This window comes from Protopterus annectens, chromosome 8.part0 (genome assembly GCF_019279795.1).
Source record: "Protopterus annectens isolate FY-2018-M chromosome 8.part0, PAN1.0, whole genome shotgun sequence".
Classification (NCBI taxonomy): domain Eukaryota; kingdom Metazoa; phylum Chordata; order Ceratodontiformes; family Protopteridae; genus Protopterus; species Protopterus annectens.
Genome location: NC_056741.1, coordinates 1,385,358,637 through 1,385,380,845, shown reverse-complemented (window position 1 = coordinate 1,385,380,845; position 22,209 = coordinate 1,385,358,637). Strand labels below are relative to the sequence as shown.

General features: G+C 43.5%; 1 protein-coding gene across 1 annotated transcript in view; it reads right to left on the bottom strand.

Moving 5' to 3' along the window:
* SIK3 (SIK family kinase 3) overlaps positions 1-22,209 on the bottom strand; it is a gene marked incomplete in the record, with an annotated part of 4,425,276 nt that overhangs the window by 1,882,485 nt on the left and 2,520,582 nt on the right. Inside the window, 1 exon segment of the mRNA XM_044080968.1 lies at positions 9,849-9,926. Within this exon segment, the coding sequence (XP_043936903.1) occupies positions 9,849-9,926 (78 nt within the window).

Sequence of the window (22,209 nt, the reverse complement as noted above, 5' to 3'; positions counted from 1 at the left end):
GACGTAGCTAATGCTCTAGTTGAGTGAGCCCTGGGCCTTGACGGTAGCTTTTGGCGTCTGAGGTCATAGATGAAAGTAATCACAGAGGCCAGCCATCTAGAAAGGGTTACTTTGGAAACTGGAAGGCCTTTCTTCCCTGCTGCATAAGATAAGAAGAGCTGCTCAGATTTCCTAGCTTTCTTGGTTCTATCCAGGTAGTAACGGAGCTGACGATGAACGTCCAGAAAATGCAGCTTTTGTTCCGCTCTGCTGGAGTAGTTGGGGAAGAAAACTGGGAGATCGATAGTCTGGTTTAGATTCGCCTCAGAAGAAACCTTGGGTAAAAAGGACGGGTTAGTCCTGAGGGACACTCTGTCTTTATGGAAAACTAGATAAGGTGGACGAATGCAAAGGGCATGAAGTTCTGATACTCTTCTCGCAGATGTTATGGCGACTAGAAAAAGAGTCTTCCAAGAGAGCAATTTCAGGGAGCAGGAAGCCGCAGGTTCAAAGGGGGGAAGAATCAAGGAAGTTAGAACCAAAATTAAGTCCCACTGCGGTGGGGGGTCTCTGATTGGGGGTTTAAGCAAAAAGATACCTTTAAGAAAGGTTTTACAAAGCTTATGGGACATGATACTGGAGTCCAAAAAGCCTACATGAAAGTTTGAAATAGCCGCTAACTGTACTGGTAGAGGAAGAAGACCCTGAGTGAAACAGTTTGGCTAGGAAGTCTAGGACTGATTGGATAGGGGCAGTAAAAGGATCTATACTTCTAGCTCCTGCCCAGAAGGAAAAACACTTCCACTTGCTGGCATAAATCCTTCTGGTAGATGACTTTAGGGAAGCTATAAGTATGTCACGCACAGAATGGGAAATAAGGGGAAGCCTGGCTAGGGTTGGAATTGGAGCAACCAAGCTGTGAGGTTGAGAGATTGGAGGGAGTGCTGCAGCTGTCCTGACTGATGGGTCAAGAGATCTGGCACTGGGTCCAGATGCCAGGGCTGCCCCAAGAGGTAACGATGCAGGAACGGAAACCATATCTGTCGAGGCCAGTAAGGAGCAATGAGGATCATGGTGGCTCTCACGGCGGTAGCTTTCTGAATCAATTGAATGATTAATGGAAAGGGGGAAAGGCATACAGAAGTCCCCGGGGCCAATCGTGGACTAGAGCGTCTCTGGGGGCGTGGCCGGGAAGAGAGTGAAGAAGTCGAGGCACTTGCTGTTTTGAGGTGTTGCAAAAAGATCGCAGCAAGGTCGACCCCATTTCTGAAAAATTTCTTCCACTACTGCTTGTTTGAGAGACCACTCGTGTAGCATGAGAATGGCTCTGCTCAACCTGTCCGCTATAATGTTGGACTTCCCAGGGATGTGTGTTGCTATCAGAAACCACTCAGAGGAGATCGCCCACTGCCAAAGTCTGAGTGCATCTCGACATAAGGGATATGACTTGGTTCCGCCCTGCTTGTTGATGTATCACACTACGGACATATTGTCAATCTGAACTGCAATAGTCCCGATGGGAAGAGAGTCCTGAAGGGCTTGCAACGCTAAAACTACTGCTCTCATCTCCAAGACATTTATGTGCAGGTGGCACTCGTAAGGTTGCCATGTGCCCTGGAACATCCTGCCCTGAAAATGGAACGTCTGGGAGGGGTCCTTTTGGCTGAGTTGGGGTGCGGATAAAAGGAATTTTGTAACCCTCTGATATAATCGACTGTACCCATTTATCTTGGGTGAGTGAAAGCCAGGCTTCTGGGTACAGTGATAACCTTTCCCCGACTGCCTCTGAAGGCGGACAGTCGGGCAGCTTCTCAGGGATGCTGGAAGGGTTTGTCAGAAAGAGACTCTCTGCTACCCTGATTTTGCGGACCTCCTCTGCCCCTAGGGCGGTGTCTGTTATTGTTCCCCCCCCTGCCTCTAGAGGGGAACTGACCTCTTGCGTCAGGCACGACCTCTTGTGGTTTACGGAACCACATTTTCCCACCCTTCTGACCCTTAGGGTATGGTCTAGACGGAGTGGAAAAACGGACTCCCACGGCAGAGAGAGTCTTGCCTTCTTGCTCGCATCGGGTCAAAGTATCCTTCACCTGAGGTCCAAACAAAGTTGAACAGTGAAGGACGCCTTAAAGAGATCTGCAAAGTTACAAAGCCGCATCCAGGCGTGACGCCGTAAGGCCACGCCTGTGCCTGCAACCCTACTCGCCCCATCGGCCGCATAGGAAATAAGCCGCATGGAGGAGTTGACAATGGAATTCAGGGTTGCCAGCTGGGAGTTTATTTTGTCCTGAGACCCCGCAGCTGTTGGATCCTGTAAGACCTCACCCACTTCTTTTAGCATGTCTCTTTGAAGGTGGGTGAAGTGGCACAGATAATTCAGTGACCGCATGACAAAGGTCGCTGAAGAAAACATCCGCTTGCCATACCTATCCATAGTCCTAGACTCCTTGTTAGGAGGATGGACAGGTACTGAAGGATCGGTCAGTTCCTTCTTAGTGGCTGCAGCCACCACCATGGCATCAACTGGAACACCCTTGGCTAAAAACTGTTTGTCCGAAGGGGCTGTTATGAATTTTGAAGGCCTCCGTGGGGTAGGTTCCATCGTATCGGGGGCCGTCCACACCTTCCACGCCACCACTTCCATTAGGGGGTCAAAGGGGGGAGACACCCAGGAGGTGGAAGGGCGAGAGCCAAACGCCTCTAGGTAAACCGACTCGTCCTCAGAAGGATTAAGGGTAGACCAGTTCCCCCTCTGCTTCAGGATCTCAAGGATGTCTGAAAAGGAGACATCCTCAGAGGGGGACCGTGGGGACCCTTCCGACTCATCCAAGTTGGTATCCGATGTAATGGACTCAGGGGAGTCCACATGCTTCCTCTTACATTTCCTTTTCCGAGGGGGTGCCCCTGACAGATCAGGGGAAACCTCGGAAGAGGAGGATATTCCCAATGGGGAAACCTGAGGCGTTGGATCTCTATGGTCAGGAATGAGAGGGTGGGTAGAGACCGCAGCAGGCACTACAGAGGGAGGAGCTGAGGGAGCCGACCGTGGAGCAGCCACAGGGGCCAGCACGCTCCTCATGACTTTGAAGGCGCCCCCTATCAAGCAGGGTAGAAGGTCCCCGCTCTGAAGAGATGAGGACCCCTCCCGGCACCGAGAGGGACGGCTCCAAAGCCTATGTCGGGGCCGTACTTACCAGCGCCAAAGCTCCGAGAGGGAGAACGGGTCGGACAAGGGTCCGATGCCACTCGCCCCCTCAGAGCCGACGAGGAAGTCCATGCGCCCGGATCCCTCCAAGGATGGGACCATGGAAGAGACCGGAGCCGACGATGGAGACGAAAGGTGAGGTATCGGCTACGACATGTCAACGGCCACGGCTCCCACAAGCTCCGGCTCCGAACTCAAAGGAAAAGTCAGAGGAGGAATCGAAGATGGGGTGGGAATAGCCACTGTCTGTTGAGAAGGGCTATGGAGCATCTGGGCTAGTGCCTGAGACATAAGAAGTCTACTAACCACCCTCTCGAGGTCATGGTCCGAGAGCCTGGAAGACCTAGAGGAATGGGTTCGATGGCTCCCTCCGAGAGTAAGGGAGACCTTGGAGCAGAGTGAACAGATTCCAAGGAAGGAGACCTGGACCGTTTATGGCTAGCAGATGGCACCGCACCACTATCGGCGCCAACTGAGTCCTAGAATCATCGGCTCAGGCTCGAGCTGATGTAGAAGACTGAATATGAGAAACGTTGACTCCAGCCGGAGCCGATGAGGAAGACTGTGTCTTGGAAACATCGGCTCCAGCCGGAGCCGATGTAGCAGCAGTCAGAGCACCACCAGTCGAAGGCTCTGAACACGGAGCCGACGGCTTAGATGGCTTCAAAGGCTTCCCCGACGATGACTTGGTCGGGGAACCTTCAGGCTTTAATAAGCCCCTCAAAATTAACTTACTTCTGCGTTCCTGCAGGACTCTTGGACTGAATGCATGACAGGCAGAACAAGAGTCCTGCAGGTGCAGAGGGCCCAGGCAATAAACACAAGAAGTGTGACCATCTGTCAGCGACATTTTCTGACAGCACGAGTCACACTTCTTGAAGCCTGAGACCCTGGTGTCTAGACATCCTAAAAAGTACAAAAAATACACACACACACACACACACACATACACACACACACACACACACACACACACACACACACACACACACACACACACACACACACACACACAGACACCCTTTAACACGAGCTAAGTCAGTCACACAACAATTTAAACTGACAATTTAAAGAAAGAGGAATAGGCCCAAAGGCCTAACCTTCTAACCAAAGAAGGGGTAGGATTAAGGGATTAAAAGGGACCGGAAGGGAGATTAGCTATGAAGGGAAGCTAATGGGATGGTCGCTAACAAAAAACGAACTGAAAATCTGACTAAAAGGGAGAAATTCAAGAATTATAAAATCTAACCTGCAGAACCGGTAATAAACGCACCTCGCAGCTGTAAGCGGCAAACGAGATCTGGGTAGTTAGCGCCTAGCATTGTGGGATATAGGGTAGCTCTCGAGCTTTAGTATAGGCCGAGTCGGAGCCGAGGGTCGGCTCCGAACCCATCCAGCAAGAATGAAGGCGAGATTGACAACTTAACAATTACCATTAACGTAGATGTTCAAGTAGTTTCACTGTTGTAGTCTTTAAACTTGGGATATCCTGCTGTGCAAGTAGCCTGTGGCCAACCAGTCTTCCAAAGTTCTTCCCTTCCCAAGAGCCTATGTCAATGTCTTCCTCTTCTTGCATAGTTAACAGTATAAATCAATGCTGGCCAATGCCATCTTTGGATCTTTCTTGTCTTGGTAAAACCAGGGTAACAGTCCCTGGCCCACAATATGGAGAACCAGGGGAAGCTCCAGCACCAACTAAGGTCCATCTCAACGTATTCTAATCAAGAGCTACTACAGAAATGGATTAACAAAAACATGGGGAAGACACAGGTTTGACAGACAAGGGTTAGTGTTAAAAAAAAGAGTTGACTATAACACCAACCCTAGAAGAGAGTAGGAGACAAGAAGGGGGGTGGTGGGAGGGAGCCTGGACTGCAAAGGCAAATTTACATTTATGAGAAGTTACTGACACAGCTGTACTACGTTCACTGTAGTATTCACTACAGAAGTCTTCAGTCGTCAGAGATTCTCAAAGCAGTGACAGAGAGAGGTGGATTAATTACTTAGAGATCAGTCCTTGCAGGGCAGCAAAATTATATTCTGTTCTTCACAAGATGCAGCCCCTAAGCTGTAATGGTTGGAAAAGGTGTACACAGAGGACCAGGTTGCTGCTTCTAGAAACCCACTCGAGGAAAACTGCAGTGGCAGTTGTAGCTCTAGTGCAGTATGCTATAAAATTGCCTTGTTACTTGTTTCCAAATATGCTGAAAACAGGCAATGCAGTCACCCACTAACTTTGAAAGGATTTGCTTGTTAACAATCAAATATTTGTTCATTTTGTTCTGAATGTTTTCACTTTATGCAAGTAAAATATCAGCTGCCTGTGCACATCCAAGGAAAGCAGGTTTTTTTCTCTCCTGAATTCTGAGGCTTTGGGAGAAAACACTGGAATCTGAATGGTCTGATTCAAGGTATTTATTTTATTTTTATCTATCATTTACTGATCAGATTAGTCCCACTAAGTTACTGATGTATTTCCAGGTAAGACCCAAGGTGGTACTTATATGAACAGGAAATTTGGCCAGGCCATCGGGGGAGTTCCCCTACTCTTTTTTGAGAGGTGCCATGGGATCTTTTACATCCACCTAAGCTGCCACCAACTCAATCAGATGGGGTCTCAGTTTAATATATCATCCAAAGGATGACACAAACTGAAGTGCAGCACCCCTTTATGCTGCGCTACAGCATCAGCAATCCAGCTAACTGGTATATAGTGTGGAATTAGAACCCATAGCCTTCTGCACCAAAGCCAATTGTGCCACTGACATCTACAGTCAATTTAGTAATCCCTTTAGGGAAAAAGGAAGGATTGGCTTTGTAAGGTCTCTATCTGGAAGTACTGTGAAAGGTTTGTTATACATCAGCTTCAAGTTCTGAAACATACAAAGCAAAGGAGACTGCCACCAAAGACAGCATTTTACAAGAAAAACGAAGAACATGGCTAGATGCTGATGGTTTAAAAGGAGAACAATGTCAGTTTTTCTTATAGGAAATTAAGGTCCCATGACAGAGCCATCTTTCTCTTCCGTGGCCTAAAAGAAATCATGAATCATTCCCCTTTAGAAAAATGCTCAAGTGAATGTCTAGCCAAATCCATGGGAAGGCAAGTAGAAACAGAAGAAGCATGACTGTTTATGAATGTGCAAACTAAGCCTGATATGTACTGATCTGACAGGTATTCCAGGACCAATGCTGCCTTGCCTTAGGGGTCAAGGCCCTGGAATCGTGCCAAAAGGAGAACCTTTTCCATTTTGTTAGGTATGAGTTTTCTTATATATATATATGGGTCTACATTTGATCGAAAGACCATTTGACCTAAACCCATTTGATCGAAATTTCATTTGATCGAAAACCAATATTCAAGGCATAAAACTGGGATTTGCTCCCCTCCCCAATGTCGTGCGACCCTGGAGTTGGTATATAGTTAAGGGGGGGTGAAGTCCCCATCTAGTTTCCTTTAAAAGAAGAAAATAAAACAAAAAGTACAGATTTTAAACGTAGATATGTGAGGGGGCTTCACCCCCCCCCCCCCCAACTACATATACCAACTCCAGGGTTGCACGACATTGGGGAGGGGGACAAATCCCTGTTATTTGCCTTGAATACTGGTTTTCGATCAAATGACATTTCGATCAAATGAAGTAGACCCATTATATATATATATATATATATATATATATATATATATATATATATATATGTGTGTGTGTGTGTGTGTCATGGGGAGTATGTGGAGTATCAGAGACCGACTTGTTTGCTTCTGATATTAGGTAATTGAGATAGTTTTGTTTAAGACTATCAAGTCTATTAGCCTGGATGATATATATCTTCTCCATGGACTGACAAGCCTGTTTCTATATGATTTCCCTTCCACATCTTTTTTTTAAACACCTTTATTGAATTATCATTTGTGACATATGCAAATTTATATAAAGCAATCTAACTGTACTGACTAGTTCACATTTACAAACATATTTCATATACGTACATACATATATATATATATATATATATATATATATATATATATATATATAGGTTAACTATCATTTTATTGAAATGGACTCAGTCGAATCCACTTTGCACGAAATTTGGAACTCGAACGTTGACAATGCTGAACTCTGATATTGCTGAAGTACAAACCCTGCCCCTATCTCGACCCATGTTAACACCCGCTCCTAGGTCGAATTCGGGATGTATTTCAGCTATACTGGAATTTGGCAATGTGACTTTTCACAGACATGAGTCAATGATACGATCATTTGACCAAGTCCACTCCAATAAAATGATAGCAAACCACACACACCCACACATATATATATATATATATATATATATATACATATATATATACACACACACACACACACACACACACACACACACACCATGTAACCTAAGCAACATCACATAAATTATTCAATCCCTGCCTTTTTTTTAAACAAGAAACATCTTCACTAAACTACCACTTACAACACAGGCATTCATACATTTATATGAATGAAAGCAACCCACACCAACACAATCCTAGCAGCAAGCATTTTATATCACAAACCATACTGACAAACTCCCAGTTCCATACATTATACATCACTTATAATCTACCCAATCATTTTCAGTCAAACATTGCATAGCTCATTTAAGTCCTGCCTTCTTTTAAACTTCATTCCTCCCACAATTCCTTTTTTTCTCTACGAAGGTTGCTCTCACCCTTTACTAAATATCTCAATTCCAGTTGTTTTCTCTCTGTTACTGTGTTCACTACTACTAATATAGTTGGCTTTGATTCTGATTTCCATTTTCTAGTAATTGCTTTTTTGTCAGCCACCATAATTAGACACAGCAAGGCCTTACCATGCCTATGTAATTCTGATTCTGTATCACAGCTCAGAAAACTCATCTCCCTCATCACAGCAATCTGCCCACCCAGCATCTCCAACAGTGCATCCTGCAGGGAATCTGTAAAGTCTGTCAGCTCACTGCACTCCCAAAAAATATGTTCCCAGTTACCTCTTTCTTCCTTGTCACACCTCCAACATTTGCTGTCTACCCGAGGAAAAATCCTCTGGCATAATACTTGGGGTATAAAAATATCTATGTAAACATTTCCAAGCAAAAATCCTACATCTTCTAGACTTATTTTTTCATATTTGGGACACATACATATACTTCCCCAAATAGCTGAGGGAAAGGCTCTGAGTGCCAGAATTAGGGCTATAATTTCCTTGATGTTGATATATCATCTCATCCTGTATTTCCAAGTCTGCTGGACCTGGAGGGCTACCCCATGCCACGTCAGAGGAGTCTTGTCAGTGCAATAGTACACTTTAATTCTCTTAAGAGCATTCCTTTGATCAAGAAACAATACTGCATCCATCATGAGATTTCCTTCTTGATGCACAGCAGCAGGGAAATAGTGGTTTTCAAACAATGGAGGTATTAATACCACCTATTTCTCAAGTTCCATTCTAGCTTTCTTATGTGCAGGTGCACTTAGGGCACATAAGATCACAATGCATGCTATTGTGTTCTAAGCAACCTCAGATACCCTCCTGTTGTGATCAAGAGACAAAAGTTCCTGACACAGCTGTACTATCTGTAAATAGCTCCGAGTTTACAACCAAGTTTACAGAATTAGCTAAGAAAAACATTTTACTACTAGATCTGCAAGTGCCCTCTTCAGATTAATATTTTATGATTTTTCACTATGAATGGTGTAGTGCAAACAGGTTTGAAACTTTAAATATAAACATACACAATGACTTCTTGTATCTTTGAGAGTATTTGGAAAACAAATCTAATAGCATGCTTTGCTTGTCCTATGAAGGCTCTGCACTGAACAGTGTCCAGACTTAATCTTAGAAATGTTACTGTCTGAGATGGAATAACAGAATTTCTCTCTGCTGACTATCAGGCTCATTTTTGCAATTCACTTCAAGATGAAGTTCACCTGTTAACCTACACTGAACACCTAGAGAGAATACTAGTAACAGCAGACTATCTCCAGGATAAACAATGCACAGTAGAGACAGAAACAATGCACAGTAGAGACAGAAGTCCACATCATGCTCTGGACCAAGACAAAATCACTCAGTGTGATAATCTTTACCACAGACTGGACAGTTATTAACCTTACCAACGATTTCCTCTAAATTCTGCGCCAGACATTAGTTATCATTACATACAAGCAAATAAGTGAATCTCCTGTGCAGTACTTGTTTACCTCAGCGAGACTTATTTTGGCTGACTGAGGGACTGTATGTGCTGTCTAGATACAGCTGCAACTGCAAGGCAAGAAAGACCTGATGAGGGCATAGGCCAGTGCACCCTTTATACTACCAATGTTTTTGAACCTGATGGAGAACTTGGGAGCAGAAACGCTTTGAAAGACTGGCCAACCACAGGCTAACTGTATGGCAGAATATCCCAAGAGTGAAGACAACAGTGAATACCACAATGATCATCAATAACTTCATCCACAAAATCTAATCTAAGTTAAAGGTCCTGCATTGTGGCATTCCCAAATACTATTTAAATGAGAAATTTCATCTCTTTTCTTCAATATGTTTGAATAAGAAGCCCTGATGCTTCTATTCCATTTCCCACAACAACCATGTGCAGCCAGCTCCAAACTCCACAAGTACTTATGTGCATTTTGGTAACTTACCTCTACTATCTGGTTCTCAGGATTAATCAGCTGAACTTGGGGAACATTGATGCTAACTGCATTGCTAGGTTGATCAGCCTGAAAAACAGATGCAGTCAAAATAAGAAAAATTCCCAATAAAAATATCTACAAAAAAGAAAAAAACATGTTCATATCAATGCTCAGTATCTACCATACGAAAACTCTACTCTGATCACCATGTTGTTCAGGAAGTATTCACTAATGATTAAAACAAAGAACACCATTTTGGGAATCAAGCAGCAGACATGGAAGAAAAATAATATTACATCTGCTGATTTTAGGAGCATTACTTTACACAGAAGTGCAACAAACCACTGCATGGGGAGTAGACATTAGAGGAATACCCTGAAAGTGGCTGGGCATTTGGAGACAAAACTGCTAAAAAATGCCTGGAAGTGTTGAAATATGAAAAACATTAACAAGAGGACATTTTATTTTTTTAATTTCTTAACCAGGTGTTGGTGGCCTGATCATGTGACCCATTTTTAGCCATGATCAGTGATATAACTAAAATATAATAAAAAGGACCTATTTCAGAAGATCAACTCTTTGGAAAGCCGAACAACACAAAACAATGAAAATCTTTTGTTTTGCAGGGGCAAGCCCCCCTGTGACCCCCAACCACCCTGCATATAATACATACCAACGCCGAGATAACACTAAAATGAGGAAAGGGGTAAATTACTCAATCCCACTGGGCCGCGATCTCCATACAAAAGCTTCAACATTTTGGGAAGTCGACCATATTAGGTTTGACTTTCTGATGACTCGATCTTCTGAACGGGACCCAACAAAAAGCACACACAAACAAAGAGGTTACAACAATGTTTACAGAATTAGTTACGAAAAACATTTTACTACTAGATCTGCAAGTATACTCTTCAGATTAATATTTTCTGATTTTTTTCACTATGAATAGTGTCCTGCAAACAGGTTTCAAACTTTAAATATAAGCATACATGGCTTCTTCGTGTATCTTTTGTTTAGTATCATCGCACATGTCCTTAGCTTCCCTTTCAATCCAAATACCTAAGTAGTTATTTTTATCATGTCCCCTAAAATATGGGTACTGTTGAATAAATCAGTTCATGTGTGGGAACACAGTTTATGGCCACATCCAGTGTTTCATCTCTATTGATTTTATATTAATTTTCTGTATTTTTCAAGTACAAAACATCATCTGCAAATAAAGACATTTTTTCTTGAGTACCATTCCAGTTATACCCCTGAATTTCCTAGTCCTTTAATTTCTTTGTCTATAGTTCTAAGTATAAAGCAAATAACAAATGAGAAAGAGGACAACACTGCCTGGTTACTCTGTTCAAAGACAACTTAACAGAAAGGAACCTTTTCACCTTGATTCTTGCCTTTGATCCTTAATATATCTTCCTAATTAACCCATTTACTGTATCAGGAAACACAGATTATGCTATTGTTCTACTCAAACTGCCAGCTAACTTTCTATCAAATGATGTGCCTGCATTCAAGACCCACAAATAGCAGAGGGATCGTCTTGTGGTCTACTTTCCTCTGAATAATCATCATTCAGTTCATGTCAAATGTTTGCCTCCCACCTACAAAACCACACTGATCAATATATGAAAGTTATGTACTTACCACAATGATAGATCCATGTTGTCAGATTTTCATCCAATTCAACCTGTCGTTTGTTGGATCTGACTGTATCAGACTTCAGCAATGATTCTGAAGCTTCTCAGATCCAGGGCTCAGACTCCTCTGCTATCCATTAATTCCCTTCACTTCACCTTGGTACCTCACATCAAATTTGCTCCAATAAAAGATAATTTATAACCATGACACTACACTCAAAGCTAAACACTAGAAGGCAAGTAATAAGCAGGACTGGAAGGCAGTCTGTCAGGACTGCTCACAGACAGAGTATAACAAGCGAACTACCTGGTCACCAGAAGACCATTTAAATTAATTTGGAAGAGGGGCAGGATGGAGAGAGGTTGAAATGGATGAAAGTCAGACAATATGGATCTATTGTTATGACAAGTATGCAACTTTTTTATTCAATATTGAGTATTTTCTCCAGATTCAACACGTGGGACAGATTTCCAAGCTGTTTTACCTGGGTGTTATTAAGGAAGGTCATTACTGAGAATGGTGGAATCTAAAAGAGAGCATGATCTGGACTGTATATTCAGTTTGTTATGAGATACAGAAGTGTGAGCTGTAGACCAAGTTCCTGCAGCACAAGTTTCATCAATAGGAAGTCTACTCGTAAAAGCTATTGACATGGCTACTGCCCTTGTGGAGTGAGCTTTAGGCTTAGATTGTAGTGACAAGCCCTTTTTACTATAGATAAAAGAAATGCAGTCTGATAACCATCTTGAAAGAGTAAACTTCGCAACTACTTTGTCTAATTTTAGTCTTGAGAAGGTGACAAAGAATTGATCAGACTTTCTGAATTGTTCAGTCCTTTGAAGGTAGAGCCTGAGCTGGTAATGAACGTCCAGCATACGTAGAATGTATTGTATCTTTGTTTGAGAATTTGAGGAAAAAATACTGGTAGATTTTGTGACTGATTTAAGTTTGATTCTAATGTCACCTTAGGAAGAAAGGATGCATTAGCTCTCAGGGAGACTCTTTTTAAGGAATACCAGATAGGAGGGTTTGCAGGAAAGGGCCTGTAACTCTGAAATCGATCTAGCTGACATAACAGAGACCAGAACAATTGTTTTCCAAGAGAGGAGCTTCAAATCTACTGATGCTGTTGGTTCAATGGAGGTTGAGTTAATGCTTGTAGCATGATAGTAATATCACTGGGAGATACCGGATCTCTGATAGGTGGTCGTAGAAGAACCGTTCCTCTCAAGAAGGCTTTACAGCCTCTTAAGGAAGCTACAGAATTGTCATTTTGCCCTATGTGGAAATTTGAGATTGCAGCCATTTGCACTTTGATAATGAAATAACTAGAGCTATTGCCGAAAAGTTCACACAAGGAATGAATGGGAGCAGAAAAGGGGTCTAAACCTTTTAACATATCCTAAATGGAAAATTTCTTCCACTTGCGATAGTAGATCTTTTTTGTGAATTGTTTTTGAGAGACTGAAACGATCTGATCAACTGATGCTGGGAGCCTGACATCTATGGCCAAGATTAGAACTGTAAAAACATACCCTGGGAGGTCCTATGGAAGGATAGTCCTGAACTCCATAGAGCCAAAGGATGCTCTTTCCCCGGAGATCATATCCCATTTGTAATGAGTGATAAAAGTATGAGGGGTAGTCCAAGTAGATGCTGCGCAAATGTCATCCATAGAGGTTCTGGAATGAAAGGCTACTGAAGTGTAAACTGATCTGGTGGCATTTATTTATTTATTTTACATTTGTTGACCAGGCTGGTCCAACTGGATTTATGTTCATTTTCAGTGGAGGCCCGGGGAAAAAAGCTCCACACTTCAGAATAGAATAACAAATACATAGGTACATTACCATGATTTGGCAAGTAATAATAGTACAATTTTAGCTTATGAGCAGGGAAAAAAACACAATGGCAAGTAATAATAGTACATTACATTTTAGCTTATGAGTAAGTAAAAAAAACAATCGTAGTTACAAATTGGGTATGGATATACATACAACAATATATAAGGTATGTGAAATAGAGCACTATTAAACTAAATGAGTTAAACACACTATATTGTTATTAAAAGATCATTGAGTTTATGTGGATGAGAAGAGTAGTGTCTAGTGACAATGGAGCCTTGAATTTAGCTGATAGAGTCGCTCTGTTTTGTTGATAAACAAAGGTGATGCAATCTGTCAACCATTTTGACAAAGTGACTATGGAAACTGGCTTGCCTAATTTATGACCCGAAAAGGACAGAAACAGTTGGTCCGACTTCCTGAAGGATTTAGTTCAATCTAAATAAAAATGTAACTGTCTGTGTACATCCAATAAATGTAATTAATACTCTCCTTTGTTTGAAAAGTTTGGGAAGAAAACTGACAAATCAATGGATTGGTTAATATTAGATTCTGAGACAACTTTGGGCAGGAAGGAAGGATTAGTCTCTCCTTGTGAAAAATGATGTATGGGCATTTTACACACAAGGTCTGTAACTCTGATATTCTTCTGGCTGAGGTGATGGCTACCAGGAATAAAGTCTTCCAGGACAAAAATTTTATAACACATGTGGCTGCTGGCTCAAAGGGTTGACGGGTCAGAGTTTGCAAGACTAAAGTTAAACTCCAAGGTTCAATGGGTTCTTTAAGGGGTGGCTTTAAATGTGTAACCCCCCTTCAAGATGTTTTTGCAGTGGCGGTGAGATATCAAGGAAAAATCATCTAAGCCATTATGGAAGTTTGAAATAGATGCTAAGTGGACTCTGACAGTAGAAGCTGAGACTCCTGACTGGAGTAAAGCTGACAAATATTCTAACACTATTAATCGGCACTGAAAAGGGGTCAACTCCTTCTCTTCGAGATCAGGTTACAAAATCTGTTCCATTTACTAAGATACAGTTCCTGGTGGATGGTCTATGGGAGGCCAGAAGTATCCTTTGTACTGAGGAAGATAATTATGCAGCCTGGCAATTACTGGAAGTGGAGATACCAAGCGGTCAGCTTGAGACTTGGTAGGTTGGAAAGGGCCAGCCCCTGTGGATGAGACAGCAGTCCTGGAGTTGGATCCAGAGTCCATGGACGGTGAACTAGGTGAGGCCAAAGAAAGGGGAACCAGACTTGACAGGGCCAAAAGGGTGCAATGAGGATTACTTAGATTCTCAACCATTGCACTTTCTTCAGAAACTGAGATATTAGGGGAAAAGAAGGAAAGGCATAAAGCCGTCTCAGAGGCCAATCATGTACAAGAGCATCTCTCGGGGACTCTGAAGTAGCTGTTGCATTTGTGGGAGATGCAAACAGATCACAGCAAGGCTGACCCCTACGATGAAAAATCTCTGTCGCTACTATGGGATTGAGAAACCACTCATGAGGCAAGAGAATCCATCTCCTCAGTTTGTCCGCAATCACGTTGGAATTCCCAGGAATGTGTGTTACTATCAGAAAGCGGTTGGAGGCAATCGCCCATTGCCATACTCTCAGGACTTCCTGACATAACGGATAGGATCTAGTTCCTCCCAGTTTGTTGATGTACCAGACGACTGACATGTCTGACTGGATAGCAATTGTACCCAGCTGAAGGGCAGACTGGAATGCTTGCAATGCCAAAAGCACCGCCTTCAGTTCTAGGGGGACCAAGTGCCTTGGACTGTTTTTCCCTGAAAGTCCCCCCCACCCCATCAGGGAGGCATCCGTGGTCACTACGGCCTTGGGTTGAGAGAGGGGAAAGGGCGACTCCATAACTCCTCTTCAGGCTTCATCTACCAAATCAAGTCCCATTTGCAACGGTCTGTTATGCAGATTGGATCAGACATGGGGTGAGTTAGCAGAGACCACTGTGACACTGAAGCAGCCTCATGTAGAATCTTGTAGTCTGAGATGAGCTGCTACCACTGCCATACATTTGGTAAACACCCTGGGGGCTGTGGTGAGACCAAAGGGCAGTGCATGAAATTGGTGATGACTGGCTCCCAGCCAGAAATGGAGATATCCTCTGGAGTGTTTGTCCATTTTTATGTGGTAATACACATTCTGAAGATCTACAGAGCACATCCAATCGTTTTTCTCCAGAAAAGGAAGGATAGACTGCAACGTGACCATCTGGAATTTTGTCTGACAAACTTGTTCAAGATACTGAGGCCTAGACTTGGCCCCCAGTCCCCTTCTTTTGGCACTAAAAGGAATCTTGAGTAAAATCCGGATTCTACTTGGTCTGGTGGGACTGCTTGGATGACTCTCTTTTCGAGCAGCTTTTGAATTTCTTGAGCTGGTGCATCCCTCTTACTGGGTGGAATATCAGGGATTCACCTTTGCCACCTTGGATAAAGATCAAAGGGGATATATTAACCTCTAGTAGTTTCTGTCTGCACCCAGGTATCTGATGTTATCGAATGCCAGGCTAAAGGATGCAGAGAGAACCTTCCCCCGACTGCCTCCAGAGGCAGGCAATTGGGCTGCTCTTCAGGAGAGCTGATAGGGTTGCCCAGAGAAAGAATCCCTGGAGCCTTGGTTATGCGGGCCCCTTCTGCCACAGGAGGGGTGTCTTCCTGATGAGTTCACTCCTCTGCCCCAGGGAGAAAACTCACCACGTGAGTCTCAAAAAGGTTCTTGGGACTTCTTGAACCACATCTTTCCACTCCTCTGATTCCTTGAGTAGGCTCGTTGAGGAGTGTAAAAATGTATGCCCACAACAGAAAGGGTCTTTCCATCCTTTTCACACCTGGCTAAAGTGCCTAACTTTTGGGGCAAACAGCGAAGCATCATCATCAATGGGAACGTTGACTAAGGAAGACTTGAAAGGGTCCACCAATTCACACAAGTGCATCCAGGCATGATGTCTCATGACAATGCCTGTACCTGCCGCTCTGGCCGTCCCTTCGGTTGTATGTGCAATCAACTGCATGGACGAGTTGGAGATGGATTCTAGGGTGTCAAGCTGGGAAGCAACCTTATCGCGTACCTCGTCAGACACTGCTCCTGATAGCTCAGTGATCAGGTCCCTTTGAAGACGGGTGAAATGTGCCAAATAATTCAACGACCATATGGCATACGGCCATTGAAGCATAAACCCGCTTCCCTAATCTGTCCAACGTCCAAGACTCTCAGTTTGAAGTATGGACAGTAGGACTCTCCTCTGTGAGTTCCTTCTTCGTGGCCGCCAGCACCATAGCATCTACCGCTAAACCTTTGGACCAGTAGGGTTGATCCTCGTGGGGGAAGAGTATTTTGTCAGGTTGCCGGGGATTGGCTCAGTGGTGTCATCCAAGCATGCTGCACAATGAGCTTAATTAACTCATCTGCAGGAGGGGTCACCCAGGAAGTAGAAGGTTGGGCACTGAAAAAGCCTACAAGAAGAAAGACTCCTCGGAGGAAGGATTGGTGGGCTTCCAGTCACCCCTGTGTTTTAATATTTCTAGTATGTCTCCGAAGGAGACATCTTCAATGGCGACCGTGGGGACCATTCCCCTTCACTGTAATCTGTATCCTCCGTGAGAAATTCTTCTGGGAAATCAACGTGCTTCTTCTTGCACGATCTCTAACGAGGTGGCTCATCAGCGGGAGCTCTGAAGAGGACTCTGAAAAGAGGGTGCCCTGCAGTACAGTGTCTTGCTGCTTCCGTGCCTGCTCCCCCAATGTAGTATACTGTGACAGCTGCAAGCCAGATGATACAAATATGACATTCCGACGTCAAGGGTGCCAACTGTGAGCCTGCTGAGACGAGTGCTCTCTCTATAATCTGAAAGGCAAGCTTGCCTGAAGACGGATGGAAGCCCAGAACCGAAAAAGACAATCTCGGAACCGGGGTCACACGCCGCTCCAATGAACCCACCTCCAGAAAAGGAGCCACGAGAGGACTAGGAACTGTCAAAGCAACTGGAACCGTAGACGGCACCATGGAAAAAAATGGTGCCATACCAGGGATTCTGGAGCTGGCAGCCAAGTCACAGTCCCGTGGGTGGGTCGGCTCCAACTGAGCAGAGGTCCACAGAGTGGATTCTGTGACCACGGTGAGATCCACCTTTGGTACTGAGATCCACCTTTGGTACTGAAGAAGTTGGCACCAGGATGGGCAGTGGCATTGAGGGCTCCAAATCCTGCGGAGAGGTCAAAGGAGGAAGATAAGTTGGAGTCTGTGGAGAAGAAACCTCAGCTCTGGGTGGGAGAGAGGTCCTAGATGGAGTTGTAAATACCTCTAGCCGCCAAGAGCTGGTCCATCAGTCTAACTACATCAAGCTCCAAAAGGTTCCTGGTGGAAAGAATGGACATCCCCGAAGGAGATTCTGGATGGTCAACAAATGTACTGAGCTGCTGACCAATAAAGGGGTCAGTGGATGGGGAATATCATTTCGTGGCCAGGGTTTCGACCTTCGGCACCATTGTCGAATGACCAGAAGGCTGTGTTGGAGGGGGGGGGGGGAGTGACCAGTTTAATGGGAGAAACTACTACTGGTAACGAGAGAGTCTGAGGTACCGTGGAAGGGGTCAGTACAGTAGTAAGTTTAGTTGGTTCCATGAAAGTAGATGGCAGTGTAGAGGGGGTGGTAGGCTCCGGTGCTGAGACAGCTGTCAGTGCCGATTTTAATTGTTTTGTCCTCGATTCTGTAGGAACTTGGCCCTTGAATGATTTTGGTTCCTGCAAATGTGGAAAGGCTGGAACTGAATGGCTCCTCGTTTTTGCTTCTTTCCTAGGAGGTTTTGGCACCTCTGCCTCAGACAAAGCCTCTGAAAAAGGAGTTTTTAATAGCCCTTTTAGGATTAACTTATTTTGATGCTCTGCAAGGGTCCGGGCACTAAAACCCTTACTGAGGTCGCATGGAGGCTGTATTTCTAAATGGGGAACCCCCAAACAATAAACACAAGAAAGATGCCCTTCGGAGTTGGGCATTTTCCTGCCACATTTGTCACACTGTTTGAAACCAGTTGTGCCTTTTTTATCCTCCATCTCTGTTGAAAAACACAAGAGTAATCAGGCCTGTCTATGTGACCATGCAAGCACACGCACGCACACACGCACACACACACAAACAGTAAATAACAGAACAAAAATAAAGATTTTTTTTTTCTTGGAGGATATCAGCAATGGTAGCAAGAGGAATACCCAGAAGGGTAAAGAAGAAGAAAGAGGAAGGGAAAATTACCAACAATGGTAATTAAGGATTACCTGAGGGTGGAGCCTGCCCCAACTATGGTAAAGCAGAAATACCAAAAGTTAAAAAAATAGGTGAGAAAGGCACTCACACTCTAATATTAAGATAAGTAAAGAAACTATGAAATATTATACAGGGGTAGCAAAAATATCAAGAAATATTTAGAAAATAAAGCACTTAGCTTGAGAGCACAGCCTGATGCATCTTGAAACTCTATGCGGCAAACAAGATCTAAAGGGAAGGGAAGACAGGCACTATGAGCTTGTTATAAGGGCCACATCGGTTCTGAGGATGGAGCCATAACCCATCTGTCATGAATGAATGAAGACTGACAACATCAGATATAATCTTCTGTCTGGTTGTTATTCTCCTTAGGGACTTCAGTCCAAAATCCTACCTTTATTTCTCAAACTCTTCAAAAATGTTCTGAAGTCATGTTTCCATAAAAAGGTAGTGTCTGCATATCAGTGACAGAACAGGAAGAATTATTTAAGTCATATAGAAGAGCTTGCATTTATCTGATATCAAAATTAAAGCTTTAAATTGTAAATATCCTTCTAAATATTTCTGAAGTACTTCAAGTAAAATTTGTTGGTTCATTCCATTATCAGACTCAAGACAGCATCACTGCTTCTCAATGCAGAAAGCCAAATGATTCTTAATTATAGCTCATACAACACTTAAATTTTCCCATAGTCAAGCAGTAGCAACTTGAGTATTCTTCCCATCTAACAAATCAAGACTCTGCCATTGTGTGAGGTTGGCATAATGGTTAAAGTGTTTACCTTATAGGCACAAGGTGCATGGTTTGATTTTCACATGGTATACTTGGTTTGGCATGGAATGGCACACAAGGGCAGTTAGCCTGGTACTAATTTATAGCAACTGACATCTTTGGAATAGGCTGCCAATTCATGTGAAGCAGAACACCACTATGACACTGTTCAAAAGGAACCTGGATGAGTGGATGGGGCACTGTAAATTCATACCGGGGATAGTGCCCCACAACCCCCCCCTGGACATGGGCAGTCATTAATAAATACAATCCTGGGTACTGACTACAGTATTTATGGGATTACATTGGGATGAAACAGCTAGGCTTGAAATTACCTCCAGGTAAAGAATAGTTGTGTAAAATCTTACCATAACCATAGATGTCCTTCTTTACCATGTTGCAGTATTCATAACACGAGGAATTCCCCACCTAGGTGACTCAAACATCCAAACAGTATACAAAATATTTAAACTACTGCAAGGTACATGCGATGCTGCACATAGGCTAGCAGCCGACTTTGGCCATAAAACTGATGTCTGCATGCACCATCCTCAGAACTGAATGCCAGGTCAGAACACCAGCCCAAGGATATGAGGTATAAGAAAAATATCATCCAAAGAAAAGTATGAACAAAGGGGAAAGAAGGGTGGGATATAATACTGCAACATGGAAGAGAAGGACATCTGTGGTTATGGTAAGATTTTCCACAATTATTCTATGTTCTTCTATTACCATGTTGTACTATTCATAACATTAGAAACAGTGCCAAAACTCATGAAAGGGAAAGGGAGGTTGAAGCAAAGTAAGTCTCCATGAAGCCATGCAGGATGCCTGGCAAAGCCTGCTTTGGATATGGAAAAAGTATCCAGCTTGTAATGCTTGGTGAAAGTGTAGCGAGAAGATCATGTAGCTGCCTCTAAAACAGAGGCAGTGTCCAAACCTTTGAAGGCGGACGAAGATGAAGCTACAGCCCTAGTGGAATGAGCTTTGACTGAGGAAGAAAGAGTTTTTCATGGAAAACAATGGCCTTAGAGATCCAAGAAGAAACAGTCTGTTTAGACACAGGCTTTCCTAGTGTCCTGGGATGAAAGGAAACAAACAGTTGCTTTGATTTCCTATGGACTTGGTCTTGTCTAGGTAAAATCTGAGTTGTCTATGTACATCCAAGGTATGCAGCACCCTTTCACTAGAATTTTGAGGGAAGGAAAGTAAGTAAATGAACAGACTGCTTAAGGGACAAATCATTAACCATTTTAGGCATGAAGGAAGGGTTAGTGAGGAGAAAGACCCTATCCTTGTGGAAAATGAGAAAAAGTTTGAGAAACCATTAAGGCTTGAAGAACAGACACTCTTCTAGCAAAACAGTCTTCCATGTGTAACCATTCAAAGAAGCTGAGACTGCAGGCTCAAAGGGAGCCTGAGTAAGCTTTTCCAGTACAAAATTCAAATCCAGGGGGGAGGTACAGGTTTCCTGGGAGGTCTGATATGAAGGATGTCCTTAAGAAAAAGCTTAACCTCCATCCTGGAAGCTAAAGGCAGACATGCAGAAATAGCGGACAAGTGGGCCTTAACACAAGAATAAGCCAATACAGCTTTAAGCAGCTCACACAAAAAAAGACAGAACTAGGGGAATATCCACTGAAAATGGATCTAGCTGTTTCTTAAGACACCAGATGGAGAACCGCCTCCATTTCAACAAGTAGGATCTCCTAGTATTGGGTTTCCTGGCCTCCTGCAGGACTAGAAGCACACCCTCAGGAAAAAAATGTGTCAAAATGGGATCAGAAGCTTATCACCCACAGATTAGGTTCAGGGTTTGTGGGTGAATAAGAGATCCCCCTTGTCTTGTGTGAGAAGATCCATCCTGTGAGGTAACTTGTAATGATTGCCCTTGGTTAGCTGCAGAAGAGGGAACCAGTGCTATTTTGGCCAAAAGGGCGTCAACGACAAGATTTTTGGTTTTGTCCTTCTGAATTTTCAGCAGAACTTTCTGAATGACTGGGAAGGGGGATGCATAAAGAAACATCCTCTTCCATGAGAATAAGTGTGTGTCCACCTTCCACACCAGAGAACTTGAGACTCTGGCACAAAATTCTGGAAGTTGTTTTTTTCAAGAGGGAGGTAAACAGATCTATTTGAAGAGTACCCCACTGGTGGAGAATGCCCAGAAACACATCCCTGTAAAGCATCCATTCGTGGGCTTGTGTCATGGACCTGCTTAAAGTGTCTGCCAGAACACTTTGAGCTGAAGGAATGTAAACAGCTACTAAAGTGACAATTGTTTGAGAAGCATTCTGCCAAGCCTAAAGGGCTAGCATTCAAAGCCGGTAGGACTTTAACCCCCCCACCACTGTTTACATACCAAATGACTGTGGTAGTGTGTGTGAACAGTTTCAGGGGGACCTATGTTAAATGAACGAACGATCATAATGTCGAGTACAACATACTCAAAACATTATGATCTTAAGTTCAAAACCTCGAACCCTGAAAAGCCCGAAACAAACAAAATCGAAAAATTTTGTTTGTCCCACACTTCCCCTACACTAACATACAAAACACACACATACAACCAAAGCATACAAACCCCTACACACTCGCATCATTTAAACACTAACACACCTACACAAACACACCTACTTTTAAATGAAAGAGGGGGGCTTTGCCCCACACCCCCCGATGTGGGGGGCTGTGCCCCCCCAACTAAATATACTAACTCTGAGATTGCTGTACATTGAGGAAAGGGCAATTTCCCGGTAATCGCAACGAGCAATTACTGGGAAATCGCCCTTTCCCCAATCTACAGCGATCTCGGAGTTGGTATATTA